Here is a 21,270-nt window from a genome sequence, read left to right as displayed (position 1 = left end):
CCTTCACTGTCACACAGAAATGATGAAGAAAGATGTGAGGTGTCAGAAATCTCAGAATTCCTGAGGAAGTAGTGCAGATTATTTCTGAAGAATTTGGAAACGTGAGCTTATTCATAATCATACATTTGACATAATTTAGCTGACAGCGGACCTGAATTAAACTACTGTATTGGAATGAATGGTCGAATTTGATGCATACTGTACTGGTCTTTTACAACATGTTCAGCCCACTGTCTCCAGACAACCTTGAAGTAACCACTGATATGTGAAAAGATGGGATAGGGAAAAGCAAGAACACATTCCACATAATACTACTACGTACTTCTGAGTGTCAATACCAGTGCAGAAAATGGACACTAATATATTTTTCTCCTCAAGGTAACACACAGTTTAATTTAATATATAAATATACGGCACAGAATAAGTCCAGGTAGAAAATGGAAGGCCTCATATTCTGTAGTAGCTAAAATATCTGGAACCATATATTTTTTTTTATGAAGAGTGTGTTTCCACGAGGTTAACCTTTTAACTAAAGCACCAAACTAGGATGAAATGTAGAGGCTCAAATGCAATTCAAAACAACCCAACATCAGTTTTCACAGCAGGGCTGCGTTTCATACCATCAAGTTGCCTCCACCCTTCTTCTCCCATTCACTCCCATTTCACTAAATCAGAGAAAGCAGTATGTCTGAAAGTAGATGGAGTTATTGCTTATAAGGTATCCATATCTACCAAAAAGAAACCAGCTGATCCACATCCAAGGAAGGGCTTGAACAAGTGCAGAAGGGAGGACACAACTTCCTGGGATGAAATGCAGTCCATAATTGTTTGTGTTATAAGTCTTGGAGAAACTTTGACATAGCATTAAAACATATGATTAAAACATAACATTATTACTAAATACATGATTAGACAGTTCCCCTTGAGTTATGCCAGGGATACCAGTCCTTCAAGTCAATTGTTACAATATGTTCAACATCATAACTCAACCTGAGTATTCGTTATGAATCTCACATGTTACATTCATTGACGTTACAGTAATGTTATGATTCAGTGTACAGACGTGGTGTTCAGTAACATTAGGATGAGTTCATAGTTTGTAAAACAGCCTTCAAGTCACAGCTCCTCTCCTCGGACACTTCCTCCACACCCCCCCCGGGCTTCTAGACCTGCTGCATGGACCTCACGTTTGGAGACACCTGTCGGACATCAGAGAGAGTTTTGAAAGGAGAGAAACCATCTGTGTTACTATTGATGGTAATTCCCACCGAGCATGCTCAATAGCTTAGTCAACTGCTTTTGATAAAACGCTCTTGGTCTTCTGTTTTTTACGAAGATGGTTCAAGTCAAATATGGATTTATTGAGAGTAATCGTGTAATTCCATGCCCGTTTCAAGATTATATTTGTGAACGAGTAGATATGGAAAAGTCGGCTGGGGGTTGAACAACCCTGAAGTGGCCAGTCAGTATATTCCCCGTGGCCAGACTGGCTCTCCCTGTTATGACTCACCGCAAAGTGTGCTCCAGTGCATGCCTTAATGTCCTCTAGAGTGAGTCCCTCCCACACCTCGATCAGTGTCAGACCTTTAGTCTTGTCCACATCAAACACAGCCTGGGAGCGAGTGAGAAGGGGAGAGACAGAGACCGAGACAGAGAGAGACAGAGAGAGAGATGGATTTAATAAAACAACATCTGAAATGTTGGGTGGAGGCCTAGAGGGTTAGACCTGTACCTGTTGTGTTCTCTGACAGATGCAGTTTACTTCAAACAAAACTCAACGTCCGACAATGCACCCTGGAGATTCCTGCATTTCAGCTCAGAGTCTGTATTTGTTCTAATCGTCAGAAAATGATTGAAATGAAATGTTACTATTGTCACATCAACAAAAAAAATGGTAAGAAAGCACGAGCTGTATGAGCGAAGCCATCTGAAACAATAGGAATACCTTCATCTCCCAGCCTGACCACAGACACTAAAATCTACACGGGTCCCACTGTCTGACTTTTCTCTGTGTTCACAAGGCCAGACTGACAGTTTGGTCTGAACCCGAGACTCACCCTAGCCACATTCTGTCAGGACACCAGAGGTGTTGTGCAGGTCTCTCCTGCCCTTTTGGACTGGCCTCCCAATGACTCGGGCAGCGTCTCAAATCACACCCTATTTGTGACAGCACCTCTTTGGACCAAAAGCTCCATTTGGGATACGTCTTGTTGTTGTAAGATATGGGCTTTGTCTCAACAACACTCTTAAAGATTCCTATCCGCTTCTCGTCTCTTTCTTTCAACACCACTGACTGATATAATTTTACTGTATCGCTGCCACCTGGCATGTCCTACTACGTCAGCGATGGAGAAAAGGACACAGTTGGTTAAAAATGATTGAGACACTGCCGGAGACACTGCCTTGGGCCCGTTAAGATATATATATTTTTTAATGATTTTTGTGCAATTTCTCTGTTGCCATAGTAATCTACAATGAGCATTTGGCTGCTCAGTGGGCAATCGGCCGGCACCCCTACCAACATGGGCCGGCCCGGCTTTCTGATTGGCTGAGCGGAGGTCGCTCAAATTCACATTGAAAGTAAAATGCTCAGAGAGACCCGCCCCGACTCTCTATCGTTAAATCAGCCAAGAGAGCACTTTCTAAATTGTCACCTCACTCAAAACATCCTATTCGTTGGATGGCTAAATTGAATTGGTCAAACAGTAACGTGCATTGTCCCCATGATTCCTGTAATGAAAGTGTCTGTTTTGCTCCTGTATCTGTTTGGTTGGGGCCTGCTGCTGTGACGAGTGAGCCACTCTCCCCTCCCCCCCATGCGCTCCAGAAGTCAATGCAGTCTGATCACACACCATTTCAAAATTGCAATTGTAGGGGAAAACATCGTTCTGGAAGCTTCGTCCCAGTGTCTCCGTTGAAGATGAGTGTCTTAGATTTCCGTAGGTGTCATTTATATTTCTCAACTCTCAATACTCAGCTCAATAACAACTATTTTACAACCAAGATATTTGAGATGGCTTTGAAATAGGGAGAGGCACGACCATTGCGAGGGCATAGGCCGATAGGTAGCCTACAACTGAAAAACATCTTTAGGACATCACATTTACTGCTGGATGAATACATGGCTACAAGCAGTGAGCATTATATTAATAGTTAGCAATCTAGTTCATGTGTTTTGAGTTTCCACTTCCTCACGTGTTAATCCACAAATTAATTAGCCTATGAAATTAGTGGACATAAATATATATGTAATTCATCTCTATTTTTACAGTAAAATATAGCAATTATGGTCTTATTGTCAACCCAAACACATATGACAGGCACTGATTTGCATTATAAACTGGGTGGTTTGAGCCCTGAAGTCAGATTGGCTGAAAGCCGTCTTATATCAGAAAATAGTTTTACTGGTTTAATTACGTTGGTAACCAGTTTATAATAGCAATAAGGCTCCTCGGGGGTTTGTGATATATGGTCAATATACCACAGCTAAGGGCTGTGTCCAAAAACCCTTGGCCGTGGTATACTGGCCATACACCACACCTCCTCAGGCCTTTTTGCTTAAATATAGCTTTTATAAACATGGCTTAAAAGACGCACTCTGGGATCTTAAACACAACAAATTTGTAACATATTGCACAAATTGGATTAGTAACATCACACGAATTGCGAAATTCGAATCGTAACACAAAATGGATGACGTAGCGCACAAAAAAAATGTAAGACTTGACGGTGTGCACAGTGATGTGGGCTGGGGTGGATAAAATGCCAAGGCCGAATTCTTGTCCCAGTCTGCCACTGGTATGCAGGGCCGGCCCAGCCCCTGACATGACTCTTAAGACACTGTATGCAAGGATTATTTTGTGTTTAGGAATGCTGAATTATCTGTGTTGCTCTTAACAACCCCCAGTCTGTCACACCTCTGCGAAGCATTGGCGCTGTTGTGATTTGATTGGAAGTTCACTTTTAGTGTCTCTGCCATTGATCAACAACTCATATTTTGAATACAAACAGGTCATAGGGTTAAAAAAGGGTCTTAGATTCATTGTCTCTTTTTGTTCTTGTCCTGCTTTGTCGAGGCACCTACATGGACTTCTTGGGGCCACGACTTCACCCTCTCTCTCTGATCATGACTAGATTATGAATACTGCCATTTAGCTCATGGAGTCCGATAATATGCATTCTAATAGACTTTGTTTGGCATACTCTTATTATGTGTCGCAGGTCTAAGAATATATCACAAAAACATTACCCAGCAACACTCTCGGGAAAGCTGTCACAACCTACAGCTCATTAGTAGGATGGGAGTGACAGGGAGATGCAGGAGAATGGATATGAGAGAGAGAGAGAGAGAGAGAGAGAGAAATAATGTGGGAAAGGAAGAGTGTGGGAAAGGAAGGGGAAAACTTGGAAAGACAATTAGAGTAAGGGTGGAGAGCATAGGGAGGGAGGCAGAGACTTGTCTTGGACTGTCTGTGACGTTAGTGACTGGACCACAGCACTGGGCAAAAGCATAAAGCCATCATCACACTGTACTATGGATTAGCGTCTTCTAAACTGAGGCAAGTTCTGTTATTCACTAAGCCTGTGAAATTAGCTGGTCTTCTCATCATAATTATCCCTAGTCTGATCTTATCAGTCTGATGACTCCTTCTGTACAGACTCTCATATTCCTAATCTCCCTCGCTCTCCTACGTCCTCTTGCCATCCCTTCCCTCTCTCCCACAATCTTTCTTTCCACTTTTTAATTTCCTAATGTTTCCTCTTTGACCTACACTCTCTTTTCCCTCTCTGCCTTTTCCGATAACGGCAGGCTTTGGGCACCATCCCACCTATAATGCAACTGATTCAGCTCATCAACAAAACCTTGTTGCGTTGCATAACGTGTGTTAGAGCTAGGCTTGAACAAAAGCCTTTTTTTTTACAATTCTGGAACAGGGTTAAATAACAGTTTTAACAGAAGTAGACATAGAAAGTGGGGAATAACCAGAGAACATTAAGTACAACTCTGGGAATAGACTGCCAGAGGTAGCAGTTTGCTGCTGCAATTACTCTGAACCAGGGGAATGTCTGTTTCCACTGTGAATAAATAGGTAATTATTTTGGGCTGATTTCCATTTCAGAGGGGAACGCTGTTTCATGATTTACTGTTTACCAAACCAAGCACGTTCCGCAGGGTTACTGTGAGGAGCGCTGCCATCTAGCTAACACACATTGGCAGGCTGCTGTGAAGAGTCCTCATATGAGAGGGGCACAGAGGATCATGTGGCTACCTGATCCACCCAGAGGACAGAGAGGGGGAAGGAAGGAAATAGGGAATAGTAACAAGAGAGGATACCAGGAAGAGAGGGGTGGGGGTGAGGGAGGGAGGGAGGGGGAGAGAGAGAGGAGAGAGAGAGAGAGAGAGAGAGAGAGAGAGAGAGAGAGAGAGAGAGAGAGAGAGAGAGAGAGAGAGAGAGAGAGAGAGAGAGAGAGAGAGAAGAGAGAGAGACAGAGAGAGGAGGGAGAGAAAGAGAGAGAGAGAGAGAGAGAGAGAGAGAGAGAGAGAGAAGGGGAGCGAGGTAATGAAAAGAGACAGATGGGAGGAAAGAAAACAAGGATAAAACAGAGGAGGGCACAAAGGAACGGGAGGAAAGGATGGGGATAGAAGAGGAAAGGATGGGGATAGAAGAGGAAAGGATGGGGATAGAAGAGGAAAGGATGGGGATAGAAGAGGAAAGGATGGGGATAGAAGAGGAAAGGATGGGGATAGAAGAGGAAAGGATGGGGATAGAAGAGGAAAGGATGGGGATAGAAGAGGGGGTAGAGCATAAAAATAGGGATAAAAAAAGGGGGAGAGGGAGGTGGTGATGACAGTGGTGGGTAGGGGACGCTTTAACCTTTATAAATGTTGGGAAAGCATCTTGCGCAAATCACTCTAAAACGCACCCAGGCAAAAATGTACGGGTGGAAAAAAAAGAGAAGCGCACACTGTTTCTCCAACTGGTCATAATTCCACAGCCGCCTTTAGAGAAAGCGAGAGAGCGAGAGAAAGAGAGCGAGCGGGAGAGGCACAGACAGACAGAAAGGAAGAGATTGAGAAAAGGAAAGATACTGGCGCGATAGGACGCCGAGAGAAACACGGCTACATGGCACACCAGGCTCCCGCATCGATCTGCCTCTCTACACCTGGCACAAACCCAAACTATCCTCTATAATATTGAATAGACACACACACACACACACACCACACACACACACGCGCGCACAATCAATGATCCTGTGCAGGCCTCCATTACACCTCTGTGCCCCCTGTGTAGAAGCCAGCTGAGCTGCTAATGGAGCCAGCGATGACTGCTGAAGCCCTTTGTCCTGCTGAGCACAGTAGACAGCAACAAGCATTACCCAGGGTCACAGGATGTCTGCTCTGGTGTGCTCAGATAGGTTAGAGTACAGATTATAGGGCACATTAAGCCATAGAGCCCATCAGATTAAACTAAATACGGCACAAAAAGCATTGTCAATATTTTAACACTTACAGTACCTTCAGAGAGTATTCACAACCCTTTGCTTTTTCCACATTTTGACATGTTATGCAGTAGGATTCAAATGGATTTATTTAGCTTCTTTTTTTGTCAACGATCTACACAAAATACTCCTAATGTCAAAATGGAAAACTAACATTTGTAAAAAAAATATATATATATAAAAAAAAACTATATGAAAAATAAAACACTAATATATCTTGATTGGATGAGTAGTCAACACCCGGAGTCAATACATGTTAGAATCACCTTTGGCAGTGATTACAGCAGAGTCTTTCTGGGTAAGTCTCTAAGAGTTTTGCACACCTGGAGTGTACAATATTTGCACATTATTCTTTTTTAAATTCTTCAAGCTCTGTCAAGTTGGTTGTTGATCATTGCTAAACAAAGTCTTGCCATAGATTTTCAAGCCAATTTAAGTCAAAACTGTAACTAGGCCACTCAGGAACATTCAATGTGGTCTTGGTAAGCATATTTGGCCTTGTGTTTTAGGTTATTGTCCTGCTGAAATGTGAATTTGTCTCCCAGTGTCTAGTGGAAAGCAGACGGAACAAGGTTTTCCTCTAGGATTTTGCCTGTGCTTAGATCTATTCCGTTTATTTTTATCATAAAAAAACTTCCTCGTCCTTGACGAGGAAGTCTACACGGACATGTTCTGGCCTGGTTTAGGTCTTATCTGTCGGAAAGATATCAGTTTGTCTCTGTGAATGGTTTGTCCTCTGACAAATCAACTGTACATTTCGGTGTTCCTCAAGGTTCTGTTTTAGGACCACTATTGTTTTCACTATATATTTTACCTCTTGGGGATGTTATTCGAAAACATAATGTAAACTTTCACTGCTATGCGGATGACACACAGCTGTACATTTCAATGAAACATGGTGAAGCCCCAAAATTGCCCTCGCTAGAAGCATGTGTTTCAGACATAAGGAAGTGGATGGCTGCAAACTTTCTACTATTAAACTCGGACAAAACAGAGATGCTTGTTCTAGGTCCCAAGAAACAAAGAGATCTTCTGTTGAATCTGACAATTAATCTTAATGGTTGTACAGTCGTCTCAAATAAAACTGTGAAGGACCTCGGCGTTACTCTGGACCCTGATCTCTCTTTTGAAGAACATATCAAGACCATTTCGAGAGGACAGCTTTTTTGCATCTACGTAACATTGCAAAAATCAGAAACTTTCTGTCCAAAAATGATGCAGAAAAATTAATCCATGCTTTTGTCACTTCTAGGTTAGACTACTGCAATGCTCTATTTTCCGGCTACCCGGATAAAGCACTAAATAAACTTCAGTTAGTGCTAAATACGGCTGCTAGAATCCTGACTAGAACCAAAAAATTTGATCATATTACTCCAGTGCTAGCCTCTCTACACTGGCTTCCTGTCAAAGCAAGGGCTGATTTCAAGGTTTTACTGCTAACCTACAAAGCATTACATGGGCTTGCTCCTACCTACCTCTCTGATTTGGTCCTGCCGTACATACCTACACGTACGCTACGGTCACAAGACGCAGGCCTCCTAATTGTCCCTAGAATTTCTAAGCAAACAGCTGGAGGCAGGGCTTTCTCCTATAGAGCTCCATTTTTATGGAACGGTCTGCCTACCCATGTCAGAGACGCAAACTCGGTCTCAACCTTTAAGTCTTTACTGAAGACTCATCTCTTCAGTGGGTCATATGATTGAGTGTAGTCTGGCCCAGGAGTGGGAAGGTGAACGGAAAGGCTCTGGAGCAACGAACCGCCCTTGCTGTCTCTGCCTGGCCGGTTCCCCTCTTTCCACTGGGATTCTCTGCCTCTAGCCCTGTTACGGGGCTGAGTCACTGGCTTGCTGGGGCTCTCTCGTGCCGTCCCTGGGGGGGTGCGTCACCTGGGTGGGTTGATTCACTGTTGTGGTCGGCCTGTCTGGGTTGCCCCCCTTGGGTTGTACCGTGGCGGAGATCTTTGTGGGCTATACTCGGCCTTGTCTCAGGATGGTAAGTTGGTGGTTGAAGATATCCCTCTAGTGGTGTGGGGGCTGTGCTTTGGCAAAGTGGGTGGGGTTATATCCTTCCTGTTTGGCCCTGTCCGGGGTGTCCTCGGATGGGGCCACAGTGTCTCCTGACCCCTCCTGTCTCAGCCTCCAGTATTTATGCTGCAGTAGTTTATGTGTCGGGGGGCTAGGGTCAGTTTGTTATATCTGGAGTACTTCTCCTGTCCTATTCGGTGTCCTGTGTGAATCTAAGTGTGCGTTCTCTAATTCTCTCCTTCTCTCTTTCTTTCTCTCTCTCGGAGGACCTGAGCCCTAGGACCATGCCCCAGGACTACCTGACATGATGACTCCTTGCTGTCCCCAGTCCACCTGGCCATGCTGCTGCTCCAGTTTCAACTGGCCTGGGCCCTAGGACCATGTCCCAGGACTACCTGACATGAGGACTCCTTGCTGTCCCCAGTCCACCTGGCCATGCTCCTGCTCCAGTTTCAACTGTTCTGCCTTACTATTATTCAACCATGCTGGTCATTTATGAACATTTGAACATCTTGGCCACGTTCTGTTATAATCTCCACCCGGCACAGCCAGAAGAGGACTGGCCACCCCACATATGCTCTCTCTAATTCTCTCTTTCTTTCTCTCTCTCGGAGGACCTGAGCCCTAGGACCGTGCCCCAGGACTACCTGACATGATGGCTCCTTGCTGTCCCCAGTCCACCTGACTGTGCTGCTGCTCCAGTTTCAACTGTTCTGCCTTATTATTATTCGACCATGCTGGTCATTTATGAACATTTGAACATCTTGGTCATGTTCTGTTATAATCTCTACCCGGCACAGCCAGAAGAGGACTGGCCACCCCACATAGCCCGGTTCCTCTCTAGGTTTCTTCCTAGGTTTTGGCCTTTCTAGGGAGTTTTTCCTAGCCACCGTGCTTTTACACCTGCATTGTTTGCTGTTTGGGGTTTTAGGCTGGGTTTCTGTACAGCACTTTGAGATATCAGCTGATGTACGAAGGGCTATATAAATAAATTTGATTTGATTTGACGATGACAAGTATAATGCATAACATGATGTAGCCACCACCATGCTTAACAATATGAAGAGTGGTACACTCAGTGATGTGTTGTGTTGGATTTGCCCCAAACATAACACTCTGTATTTAGTTCATTTCTTTGCCACATCTTTGTCATTTTACTTTCGTGCCTTATTGGAAACAGGATGCATGTTTTGGAACATTTTTATTCTGCACAGGCATCCTTCTATTCACTCTGTCATTTAGGTTAGTATTGTAGAGTCATTACAATGTTGTTGATCCATCCTCAGTCTTCTCCAGTCATTTAGATAACTGTTTTAAAGTCACCATTGGCCGCATGCTGAAATCCCTAAGCGGTTTCCTTCCTCTCTGGCAACTGAGTTAGGAAGGACGCATGTATCTTTGTAGTTACTGGGTGTATTCATACACCATCCAAAGTGTAACTAATAAATTCAAAATACTACCAATAGCTTCCCTTCTTTGTGAGGCATTGGAAAACCTCCCTGGGTCTTTGTGGTTGAATCTGTGTTTGAAATTCACTGATCGGCTGAGGGATGAGGTAGTGATGAGATGAGGTAGTCATTAAAAAAATCATGGTAAACACTATTATTGCACACAGAGTGAGTCCATGTGACTTGTTAAGCAAATGTATACTTCTCAATGTATTTAGGCTTGCCATAACAAAGGGGTTAAATACAATGGGACTAATACGGGACTCATACAAAAATGTGCCTGCTTGCTACAGTATGCAATATTCAGATCGAAACATCTACGAGTAAGGCTCTGGGCTAAATTCTGACTGATACGCTTACCTGCTGCTAAACTGTGAAATTGTATTACAGGAATTGTGCTATGTAACCCTGTAGGGGATGAATAGACATGTAGAACAGGCGCAGAACAGCTGGTAAACATGAGCAGGAACAGCAAATGCATTGAGCCATCTGTCAGAACACTGGAATCACAACACATGTACAGCATACAGCCCCATGCTGCACACATACAACACTACAGTAATAATGGCTCAGGCTTTGGAAAACATTGTCAGAATGTTAGGCATCCTCCATGTATCTCATTTAGAACAATCACGGTAAGATAGCCTCAGAGTTGAACATTTTATAATCCTACCATAAAAAAAGAACTGTGGCTTCTCAAACAGTATATCCTTTGAGTTACTTTTTTACTAAAGTAAAATGTACAGAGAACAAAAATATAAATGCCGATAGGCAACAATTTGAAATATTTTACTGAGTTCCAGTTTATATACGGAAATCATTTTTCATTTTGTTTGTTGTTTTTTTTACCCCGCTTTCTCCCGAATTTCGTGGTATCCAATCGGTAGTTATAGTCGTCTCATCCCTGCAACTCCCATACGGACTCGGGAGAGGCGAAGGTGGAGAGCCATGTGGCCTCCGAAACACAACCCAACCAAGCCGCACTGCTTCTTGACACAACACCCACTTAACCCGGAAGCCAGCCGCACAAATGTGTCGGAGGAAACACCGTGCACCTGGCGACTGTGTCAGCGTGCAATGCACCCAGCTCGCCACAGGAGTCGCTAGTGCGCGATGGGACAAGGACATCCCTGCCGGCCAATCCCTCCCCTAACCTGGACGACGCTGGGCCAATTGTACGCCGCCACATGGGTCGACAGAGCCTGGGCTCAAACCCAGTATCTCTAGTGGCACAGCTAGCACTGTGATGCAGTACCTTAGACCACTGCGCCACTCGGAAGGCAAGTTGCTGGATATTGGCGAGAACTGGAACACACTGTCGTACACGTTGATCCAGAGCATCCCAAACAGTCTCAATGGGTGACATGTCTGGTGAGTATGCAGGCCATTAAATAATTGGGACATTTTCAGCTTCCAGGAATTGTGTACAGATCCTTGCGACATGGGGCCGTGCATTTTAATGCTGAAACATTAAAGGTGATGGCGGCGGATGAATGACACCACAATGGGTGTCTCTTCACGGTATCCCTGTGCTTTCAAATTGTCATCGATAAAATGCAATTATGTTTGTTGTCCCTTGCTTATGCTGCCCTTACCATAACCCCACCGCCACCATGGGGCGCCCACACTGTCTGCCATCTGCCCAGTACAGTTGAAAATGGGATTCATTATTGAAGAGCACACTTCTCCAGCGTGCCAGCGGCCATCAAAGGTGAGCATTTGCCCATTGAAGTTGGTTACGAAAACAAACTGCAGTCGGGTCAAGACCCTGGAGCGGACGACAAGCACGCAGATGAGCTTCACTAAGACAGTTTGACAGTTTGTGCAGAAATTCTTCAGCTGTGCAAACCCACAGTTTCATCAGCTATCCAGGCGGCTGGTCTCAGACGATCCTGCCGATGAAGAAGCCGGATGCGGGGCTCCTGAGTTGGGCTGTAGCGATCATGAAATGTTGTCAGCTGGTGATTGTCAAACAAATAACTGCCGGTCTCACGGTAATTGACCATTAATTCAAATAAACACTTCTATACATAACCTTCAAGCCACTGATGCAGACCTTTGGAACATCTACATTTTAAAAAGTTTAATAAATCTATTTAATATTGCCTACACCATCACAACAAATCCATTATTTATTTTAGACAGGTCTAAAGAAATATGAAGAAAATGTAGTCTATTTAAGAAGAACAGAATAGCATACTCTTGAGTTGTCCTTATGTTAGGCCCTGATATGGCTATGCCATAGGGCTGTGGGCTACACTAGTTCATTGAGCAGACAAGATTTACTAAGAATTCAGTGACATGATTTTATAGTGTGAAGAATACAATTGAATATAGCTGAATAAAATAGAAAAGGATGTTTTCTCAAAACGATTTCTGAGGTAGTGCGCACATGCTGTGTTGAGCAGTTAACAAAGAAACATGTCCTCCTATATGCTTAATTTAGAGTTATTTATGCAACTTTAGATGTGATACAAACATTGGGCTATATGTTTTGATTCGTAATACATTCTAAGGCTGCATGATGCGTCTAGGATTGATTTGAAAAGTTGCATGAAAGGCATGAGCTCGGCGTTGTTTCTTGCACAGGCTGCACACACTTCATCAATCTCTCATTCACAATTTGACAAGCACTTGATAAAGCCTCAAATTTCAAGACGGCATTCCCCTAACGTGGCTGTAATGCCCCTTAAAAAAAAATCCCTCCTCCCGGCTGCATATTCTGAAGCACCTCTCACTCACATGGCTCTCTCAGATATCTAAATTCTTATTAGCAAATGCCCGTCACGTGATCGTGTTCTCGTCACAGGCATCTATCTCTGCTCCAAAATAGGCTACAAGTGAAGACCGACACATTCGAGACACAACTGCAGGCGTCCTTCTGAATTCTGAGGTGCATATTGAAGATGTTAGAACTGTCGACATGTACTTTTCATCAGCCAACAAGATGAGTAGTCCTAATGAACAGCAAAAGCACTAGCCTATGTCATTCTACTATCCCCCTTAGTACAAAAGTTGACCTATTCTATTGATCAATTTGTCCTTCTGTCCGAGAAATAAATATTCCAAACATAGTCTGGGACAGTTGTGGGATGCGATAGATCCCAAACTAATACAACCACTCACATCAAAAAATATTTTAAAAGCAATGAGGATGATGCAACAGATCAAAACATTTAGCTTAAAATGTTGATAAACTATTAGGCTATATCTCACATTATAAGCCCAGCAATGCGCACACGGCAGTAGGCTATCAGCGCGAATGTTCCAAAATGCAATCAATTAGTGCGAAAACACCATTCTCAAAAGAGACCCCAAATGTGATTATGCATGTAATGCCTTATGATAAAGCTGCCATTTTATGGTGAAAATGACCTTCCCCAAACTTGAAACTCATGTTCCTCCGATTTATGCCAGTTAGGCTCTACACCGGTTGTAAAGCGGATTCATGTGCTTAATTTTAAGAAGTTATTTGGCCACCTTATCAAAACATATAGGCCTATGGACTAGGCTAAGTTGTTTTCATGCAGGCCAGGTAGGCTACCCTCCTGTAATGTGAGGCAATGTGCTTACTATTCGTAAAGTTGATAAATAAATATCGTTGGCCAAGCCAATATAAAGCTGACGGGATCCTCCTCTTTTAAAAAACTCCGTTCTCAGGCAATTGCATAGCCTATATAAATGTGGCGCATCATGCGCTCATGAAGTGTTTGATTAGATTTTTTGACCACATTTGCATTGATGTCAGAATGATTAGGGACAATAGAGTGCTGAGTACCAGGCAGTTAGCAAGTTTGGTGGGCTACTAATGACCATCAGCAGCATCAGAGCTTGGAGAAGCCTAGTTACCGTGACTAACTTGTGGCTGCAGGTGTTGTGGTGATATGGTCACTGTAACAGCCCTCGGCCGGCGTGGTAATACGTGGTCTGCGGTTGTCAGGCCGGGTTGGACGTACTGCCAAATTCTCTAAAACGACATTGGAGGCGGCTTATGGTAAATAAATTATCCTCTGAATTCTCTGGCAACAAATCAAATCAAATTTTCAAATCAAATTTAATTTGTCACGTGCCGAATACAACACGTGTAGACCTTACAGTGAAATGCTTACTTACGAGCACCTAACCAACAGTGCAGTTTCCAAATATACGGATAAGAATGAGATAAAAGTAACAAGTAATTAAAGAGCAGCAGTAAAAAAAAGAACAATCTATACAATCTATGCCGGTACAGAGTCAATGTGTGGGGGCACTGGTTAGTTGAGGTAGTACGTACATGTAGGTAGAGTTAATTAAAGTGACTATGCATAGATGACAACATAGAGTGGCAGTGATGTGGAGAGGGGGCAATGCAAATAGTTTGGGTAGCCATTTGACTAGATGTTCAGAAGTCTTATGGTTTGGGGGTAGAAGCTGTTAAGAAGCCACTTGGACCTAGACTTGGCGTTCCGGAACCGCTTGCCGTGTGGTAGCAGAGAGAACAGTCTATGACTAGGGTGGCTGGAGTCTTTGACAATTTTTAGGGCTTTCCTCTGACACCGCCTGGTATAGAGGTCCTGGATGGCAGGAAGCTTGGTCCCAGTGATGTACTGGGCCGTTTGCACTACCCTCTGTAGTGCCTTGCGGTCGGAGGCTGAGCAGTTGCCATACCAGGCAGTGATGCAACCAGTCAGGATGCTCTCAATGGTGCAGCTGTAGAACCTTTTGAGGATCATGCCAAATCTTTTCAGTTTCCTGAGGGGGAATAGGTTATGTCGTGCCCTCTTCACAACTGTCATGGTGTGCTTGGACCATGTTAGTTTGTTGGTGATGTGGACACCAAGGAACTTGAAGCGCTCAACCTACTCCACTGCAGCCCCATCGGGGGGGTGTTCTTGGTCCTCTTTTTCCTGTAGTCCACAATCATCTCTTTTGTCTTGATCACGTTGAGGGAGTGAGTGGTTGTTGTCCTGGAACCACACGGCCAGGTCTCTGACCTCCTCCCTCAAGGCTGTCTCGTTGTTGTCGGTGATCAGGCCTACCACTGTTGTGTCATCTGCACATTTAAATGATGGTGTTGGAGTCGTGCCTGACTGTGCAGTCATGAGTGAACAGGGAGTACAGGAGGGGGCTGAGCACGCAACCCTGAGGGGCCCCTGTGTTGAGGATCAGCGTGGTGGATGGGTTGTTACCTACCCTTACCACTTGGGGGCGGACCGTCAGGAAGTCCAGGATCCAGTTGCAGAGGGAGGTGTTTAGTCCCTGGGTCCTTAGCTTATTGATGAGCTTTGAGGGCACTATGGTGTTGAACGCTGAGCTGTAGTCAATGAATAGCATTCTCACATAGGTGTTTATTTTGTCCAGGTGGGAAAGGGTGGATTGCAATAGAGACCGCATCATCTGTGGATCTGTTTTGGCGGTGTGCAAATTGGAGTGGGTCTAGGGTTTCTGGGATGATGGTGTTGATGTGAGCCATGACCAACCTTTCAATGCACTTCATGGCTACAGACATGAGTGCTACGGGATGGTAGTCATTTAGGCAGGTTACCTTAGTGTTCTTGGGCACAGGTACTATGGTGATCTGCTTGAAACATGTTGGTATTACAGACTCGGACATGGAGAGGTTGAAAATGTCAGTGAAGACACTTGCTAGTTGGTCAGCGCATGCTCGCAGTACACATCCTGGTAATCCTTCTGGCCCTGCGCCCTTGTGAATGTTGACCTGTCTAAAAGGTCTTACTCACATTGGCTGAGGAGAGTGTGATCACAGTCTTCCGTACAGCTGGTGCTATCATGCATGTTTGAGTGTTATTTGCCTCGAAGCGAGCATAGAAGTAGTTTAGCTCATCTGGCAGACTCGTGTCACTCGGAAGCTCTCGGCTGCGATTCCCTTTGTAGTTTGTAATGGTTTGCAGGCCCTGCCACATCCAATGAGCATCAGAGCTGGTGTAGTACGACTCGATCTTAGTCCTGTATTGACGCTTTGCCTGTTTGATGGTTCATCGGAGGGCATAGCGGGATTTCTTATAAGCTTCCGGGTTAGAGTCCCAATCCTTGAAAGTGGTAGCTCTACCCTTTAGCTCAGTGCGGATGCTGCCTGTAATCCATGGCTTCTGGTTGGGGTTGGACAATGTTATCGATGTACTTATTGATGAAGTAAATGACAGATGTGGTGTACTCCTCAATGCCATTGGAGGAATCCCGGGACATATTCCAGTCTGTGCTAGCAAAACAGTCCTGTAGTTTAGCATCTGACCACTTTTTTATTCATCTAGTTACTGGTGCTTCCTGCTTAAATTTTTGCTTGTAAGCAGGAATCAGCAGGTTGGAATTATGGGCAGATTTGCCAAATGGAGGGCGAGGGAGAGCTTTGTATGCATCTCTGTGTGTGGTCCAGAGTTATTTTCCCTCTGGTTGCACATTTAACATGCTGATAGAAATTTGGTAAAAATGATTCAAGTTTCCCTGCATTAAAGTCTCCGGCTACTAGGAGCGCGTTCCCTGGGTGAGTGTTTTCTTGTTTGCATAGGGCGGAATACAGCTCATTCAATGCTATCTTAGTGCCAGCCTCTGACTGTGGTGGTATGTAAACTGCTACAAAGAATACAGATGAAAACTCTCTTGGTAGCTAGTGTGGTCTACAGATTATCATGAGAAACTCTACTTCAGGCGAGGAATAGCTCGAGACTTCCTCAGATATCGTGCACCAGCTGTTGTTTACAAAAATATATAGACCGCCGCCCCTTGTCTTACCAGACGCCTCTGTTTTATCCTGCCGGTACATCGTATAATCAGCCAGCTGTATGTTGATATTGTCGTCATTCAGCCACTACTCCGTGAAGCATACGATTTTACCGTTTTTAATCTCCCGTTGGTAGTTTCATCTTCCCAATAACTCGCCCATTTTATTGTCCAAACATAGCATGTTTGCTAGCAGAATTGGGGGTTTATTCGATCGCCTCCAACTTCTCAGAAGGCAGCCCGCTCTCCGGCCTCTCTTCCTCCTTTTCACACAGATCACTGGGGTCGGGGCCTGTTCCCGAGGGAGCCGTAAATCCTCCGCCTCGGGCTCGTCAGAGTCGTAAAAGAAGAAAAAGGATTCTGCTAGTCCGTGGTGAGTAATCGCAGTCCTGATGTCTAGAAGTTATTTTCCGGTCATAAGAGACAGTAGTGGCAACATTATGTACAAAAAGAGTCAAAAAATAAGTTACAAACAACACAGATAAACAAACAAAAAAACACAACCAGTTAGGGGCACGTAAAACATCTGCCTTCTGCTCCGGCGCCATCTTAAAGCTCTGGTGGACATTCCTGCAGTCAGTATGCCAATTGCACATTTGAGACATCCTAATAGTTTATAGGCCAAAACCGTTCAGACGCTACAGACATTTTTGTTAGAATAATGTTTTTTGGGGGATGTCTCATGGTCTGACAAACACTGCTGTAGCTCGGCCACCTTCCACCGCATATGCGGAAGGCAGACATAAGCGGATGGATTGAGACGAAGCCCATGCAATATATCTCTAGCTTAAACTGATGGATTTTGATGGGGATTTTTGAATGACGCACGTTTTATTTATTTGGATTATTTCCAGAAATTATAAAAAGTTTGACAACTCTGTTTGTAAGCTTTTAAATCATGTAAATCTCAACTGTTTATCTTTTCCAGTGAAGACATGGATGTCTCATGGTATGGTGAGGTATGCAAAATAGGTCAACTTTGAGCACCTTTAGCTCTTGAATCATTTGTAATTCAGGTCCCAAAAGTCACTTTCTGACCACTTCTACAATGGGCAAATATGTATGGAAGGTTTCGTTCTAATCAAAAGGTGTGCTGTCAGAGTGATTGAACAAAAACATTGTAAGAACATTAGACATCCTAGGGGTACACTTGTTTATACTGAAACAGTAATAATATATGTGCAGCTTTGCAAACGTTGTAAGAACGCTAGAGCTCATTGGGGGTTAGTGGTTTCCAGATGAAGCATTATTAGCGCTTAGGTGGGCCATGTGGTGGAGCTAGTAACATCATTAAAATACATCTTCATAAAAGACAGCCCTACGTTCTGGGATATCAAATCAATATTGAGCAATCTGCTGATTGGATTACGGTTAACCAAATAAATGTAATTTCCATCTCCCCAGGTCCCTCTGCAGCATCAAATATATATATATCAGTCCCTGGTGTGTGTGTGTGTGTGTGTGTGTGTGTGTGTGTGTGTGTGTGTGTGTGTGTGTGTGTGTGTGTGTGTGTGTGTGTGTGTGTGTTTTTCTCACCTTTCTTTCTGTGTTCCAATGTCTATAATAAACTTACCAGGGAAATAGATTTGGTCTATTGTTCAGAATACTGAAACACAAGCCCAGTGGCTGCTAAAGCCAAGCAATTCTGTTTGTACTCTTTCAACCTTTTCCAATGCTGTAAACGTTCACGATTCTGTGAGCTGGAGAGGAGAGTGTCAGCTCGAGGCCTACAGAGGCAGTAATGTATTGTCACTGGAGCAAAGTGTTTCACATAAAGCCTGACATTATGACTCACATTCAGCTTAGGTATGATATAACCCAGGCGTCTGAATAGGCCGAGTCCAAAATATACAGATTCGTTTTGAAGAGTCACTTCAATCTTTCTGTGTGGGAGAGATTCAAATGAGGCATGTGTCGTGAGGAGCTTGATTTGTAAGCCAGTGAATTGAATCTAGACAACACAGATATGTGGGACACATTGGCAAACTGAAAAGAGGGAACAGAGACACACAGGGAAGCACACAGATCTCAAACAGCCCTATGCACATTCACACAGAGACACACAGGGGAACACAGGGAAACACACAGAACTCAAACAGCCCTATGCACATTCACACAGAGACACACAGGGGAACACAGGGAAGCACACAGAACTCAAACAGCCCTATGCACATTCACACAGACACACAGGGAAACACAGGGAAACACACAGAACTCAAATAGCCCTATGCACATTCACACAGAGACACACAGGGAAACACAGAACTCAAACAGCCCTATGCACATTCACACAGAGACACACAGGGGAACACACACAACACAAACAGCCCCACAGTATGCATTTTCACACAGAGACACACAGGGAAACACACAGAACACAAACAGCCCCACAGTATGCACTTTCACACAAACACACACCTTTTCAGTGATGATCCGATCCACACACTGTTTTCCTGTCAGTGGCAGGTTGCACGTGTCCAGAATCTTGTGTTTTCCTCCCTGACAAAGATAAAGGGAAAGAGACAAGTGGAGAGAGAACGAGACAGAACAGTTTATGTCAAACAACCACCCAGTTTAACTGGTCACTATGGCTACACCCCTGCGTCTGTCCAACAGGAACTGTCGTAGTCTGTTTCTACTGTACCATACTATTCACTATGACAGTTATCAGGGCTTTCGATATAATGTGTGGTAAGCGTCTTCACTGTCCACAGAAAAGCACCTGTGTGTGTGTGTGTGTGTGTGTGTGTGTGTGTGTGTGTGTGTGTGTGTGTGTGTGTGTGTGTGTGTGACGATGTCACGTCCCCACTTTTCTGAATTCTCCTTGTTTTACCTATCCTTGTGAGGAGACACACACACACAGGTTGCTCATGATGAGCAGAGTGGGGGACCATGATAAATAAATAAGACCGGCGCAGCGGTCAACAGGTATCAGTAAACATCTCCATGTCCCTATTCACATCCACCTGCTCCGCCATCTGGACTGGGCTACAAGTACTCCCATTACAGTTGATAGGTCTGGAAAGCCACGGCCATAAATACTTCCATTACAGATCATCTATCAATTGTGACAGGTGGCCTAGCGGTTAAGAGAGTTGGTTCAGTAAACGAAAGGTCGCCGATTCAAATCCCCGAGCCGACTAGGTGACAAAATAGTGTCTGCTAAATGACTAAAATGTAAATCATAAGCCTGGACAAGTAGGGCTACAAATATTCCCATTACAGAGGCTTTTGGTTTGTGCATTTTACTGCCATGATCAGGTGGGTACTACAGTATGTATTGGTAATGGATGGGAGTATTAGTCCATATAAGCACCAAGCAGCCTATGAGGAGCTCTGGGACTATTAGAGGCATCACTGAATCATTAGTTCATCCATTACTGGAATCAGAAGCACATCAACGGGACTGACGCATCACCCTCAGAGAGTGGAACAAGACATTATAGATGGAAGCTGCTGGAGGAATCCCCTTCATTAAACTCTGCTCTCTAAACCACTTTAGGGGTTTACATCACAGAATATATTTAGTAAAAAGGCAGCCAAGGAGAGCAGTATATGCATTAGCACATATCTGATGCGTGAAATATAGCTGATCTGGAGTCACACATAGACACATCTGGAACTGGGTGACCTTGGATTGGCACGCACGCACGCACGCACGCACGCACGCACGCACGCACGCACACACGCACACACACACACACACACACACACACACACTCTAACCTTAGCTGAGTGCTCCATGGTGACGACCACCTTGGTTCCAGCGCTGGCCACCAGATCCATGGCTCCACCCATTCCCTTCACCATCTTACCCTGAAGGGAAAAACAAATCAATACAGTAAACAGTACAGCTCAGGGGAAAGTAAGTAGCGTATCTTCCACGCAGGCCACCAGTAACAGCCGACACAGAGTATGTTGCCAGTTGTTTGCTTTTCACATAAGTGGGCCTAAGCATAGTACAGCAGTTCTAACTTTCCAATCTAGAGGCTAAACCAAACTGGCACCATATCTTTAGCATACACTAATCCACTAAATAGTGTGCCCAGTGGGGAATACAACGGAATAAACACTGTATTACTGCAGAGTCCAGCCCTGCCTGGGTCAGCTTATTTCTTGTTAATGGACACAGTCAACACAAACATCCCTCGCAGAGTATTGAGGTCTACATTCAATAAAGAGCAGAAAAAAACATTTGTTTCCAAAACCAGTGAAGAATTTCTTATTAGATTAGAACATACTTTTAATTTTTTTTTATCATACACAGGGCTCTCATTTCTCTGGGTCCAATGAGCTTTACTGGCATGCACAGACCCAGGGGGTCAGATTGCTAAATAACCGAATTAAAAATCTGTTTTGATCATCAATCGCAATAGTGCATTCGGAAAGTATTCAGAACGCTTGACTTTTTCCACATTACAGCCTTATTCTAAAATTAATACAATTGTTTTTTCCCCTCATCAATCTACACACAACCCATAATGACAAAGCAAAAACAGCATTTTTTTTAAAAGAAAGGAAATATCACATTTACATAAGTATTCAGACCCTTTACACAGTATCTTTGTTGAAGCACC

At 44.1% G+C, this 21,270-nt stretch overlaps 1 protein-coding gene across 2 annotated transcripts in view; it reads right to left on the bottom strand.

Annotated features, from left to right (window-relative positions):
• Positions 1 to 373: 373 nt before the first annotated feature.
• oxct1a (3-oxoacid CoA transferase 1a) overlaps positions 374 to 21,270 on the bottom strand; it is a 114,750-nt gene continuing 93,853 nt past the window's right edge. For both annotated transcript variants that reach the window (XM_035786208.2, XM_035786209.2), the window contains exons 14-17: positions 20,420 to 20,509; positions 19,112 to 19,192; positions 1,511 to 1,612; positions 374 to 1,199 (exon numbers count right to left, since the gene is read on the bottom strand). In XM_035786208.2, coding sequence (XP_035642101.1) covers positions 1,164 to 1,199; positions 1,511 to 1,612; positions 19,112 to 19,192; positions 20,420 to 20,509 — 309 coding nt within the window. In that variant the 3' untranslated portion in view covers positions 374 to 1,163. The remainder of the gene's footprint in view (positions 1,200 to 1,510; positions 1,613 to 19,111; positions 19,193 to 20,419; positions 20,510 to 21,270) is intronic.

The sequence above is a fragment of the Oncorhynchus keta genome, chromosome 14 (assembly GCF_023373465.1).
Source record: "Oncorhynchus keta strain PuntledgeMale-10-30-2019 chromosome 14, Oket_V2, whole genome shotgun sequence".
NCBI classification, from domain to species: Eukaryota; Metazoa; Chordata; class Actinopteri; order Salmoniformes; family Salmonidae; genus Oncorhynchus; species Oncorhynchus keta.
The sequence above is the reverse complement of the archived record's forward strand: the minus strand, read 5'-3'. Positions and strand labels throughout refer to the sequence as shown.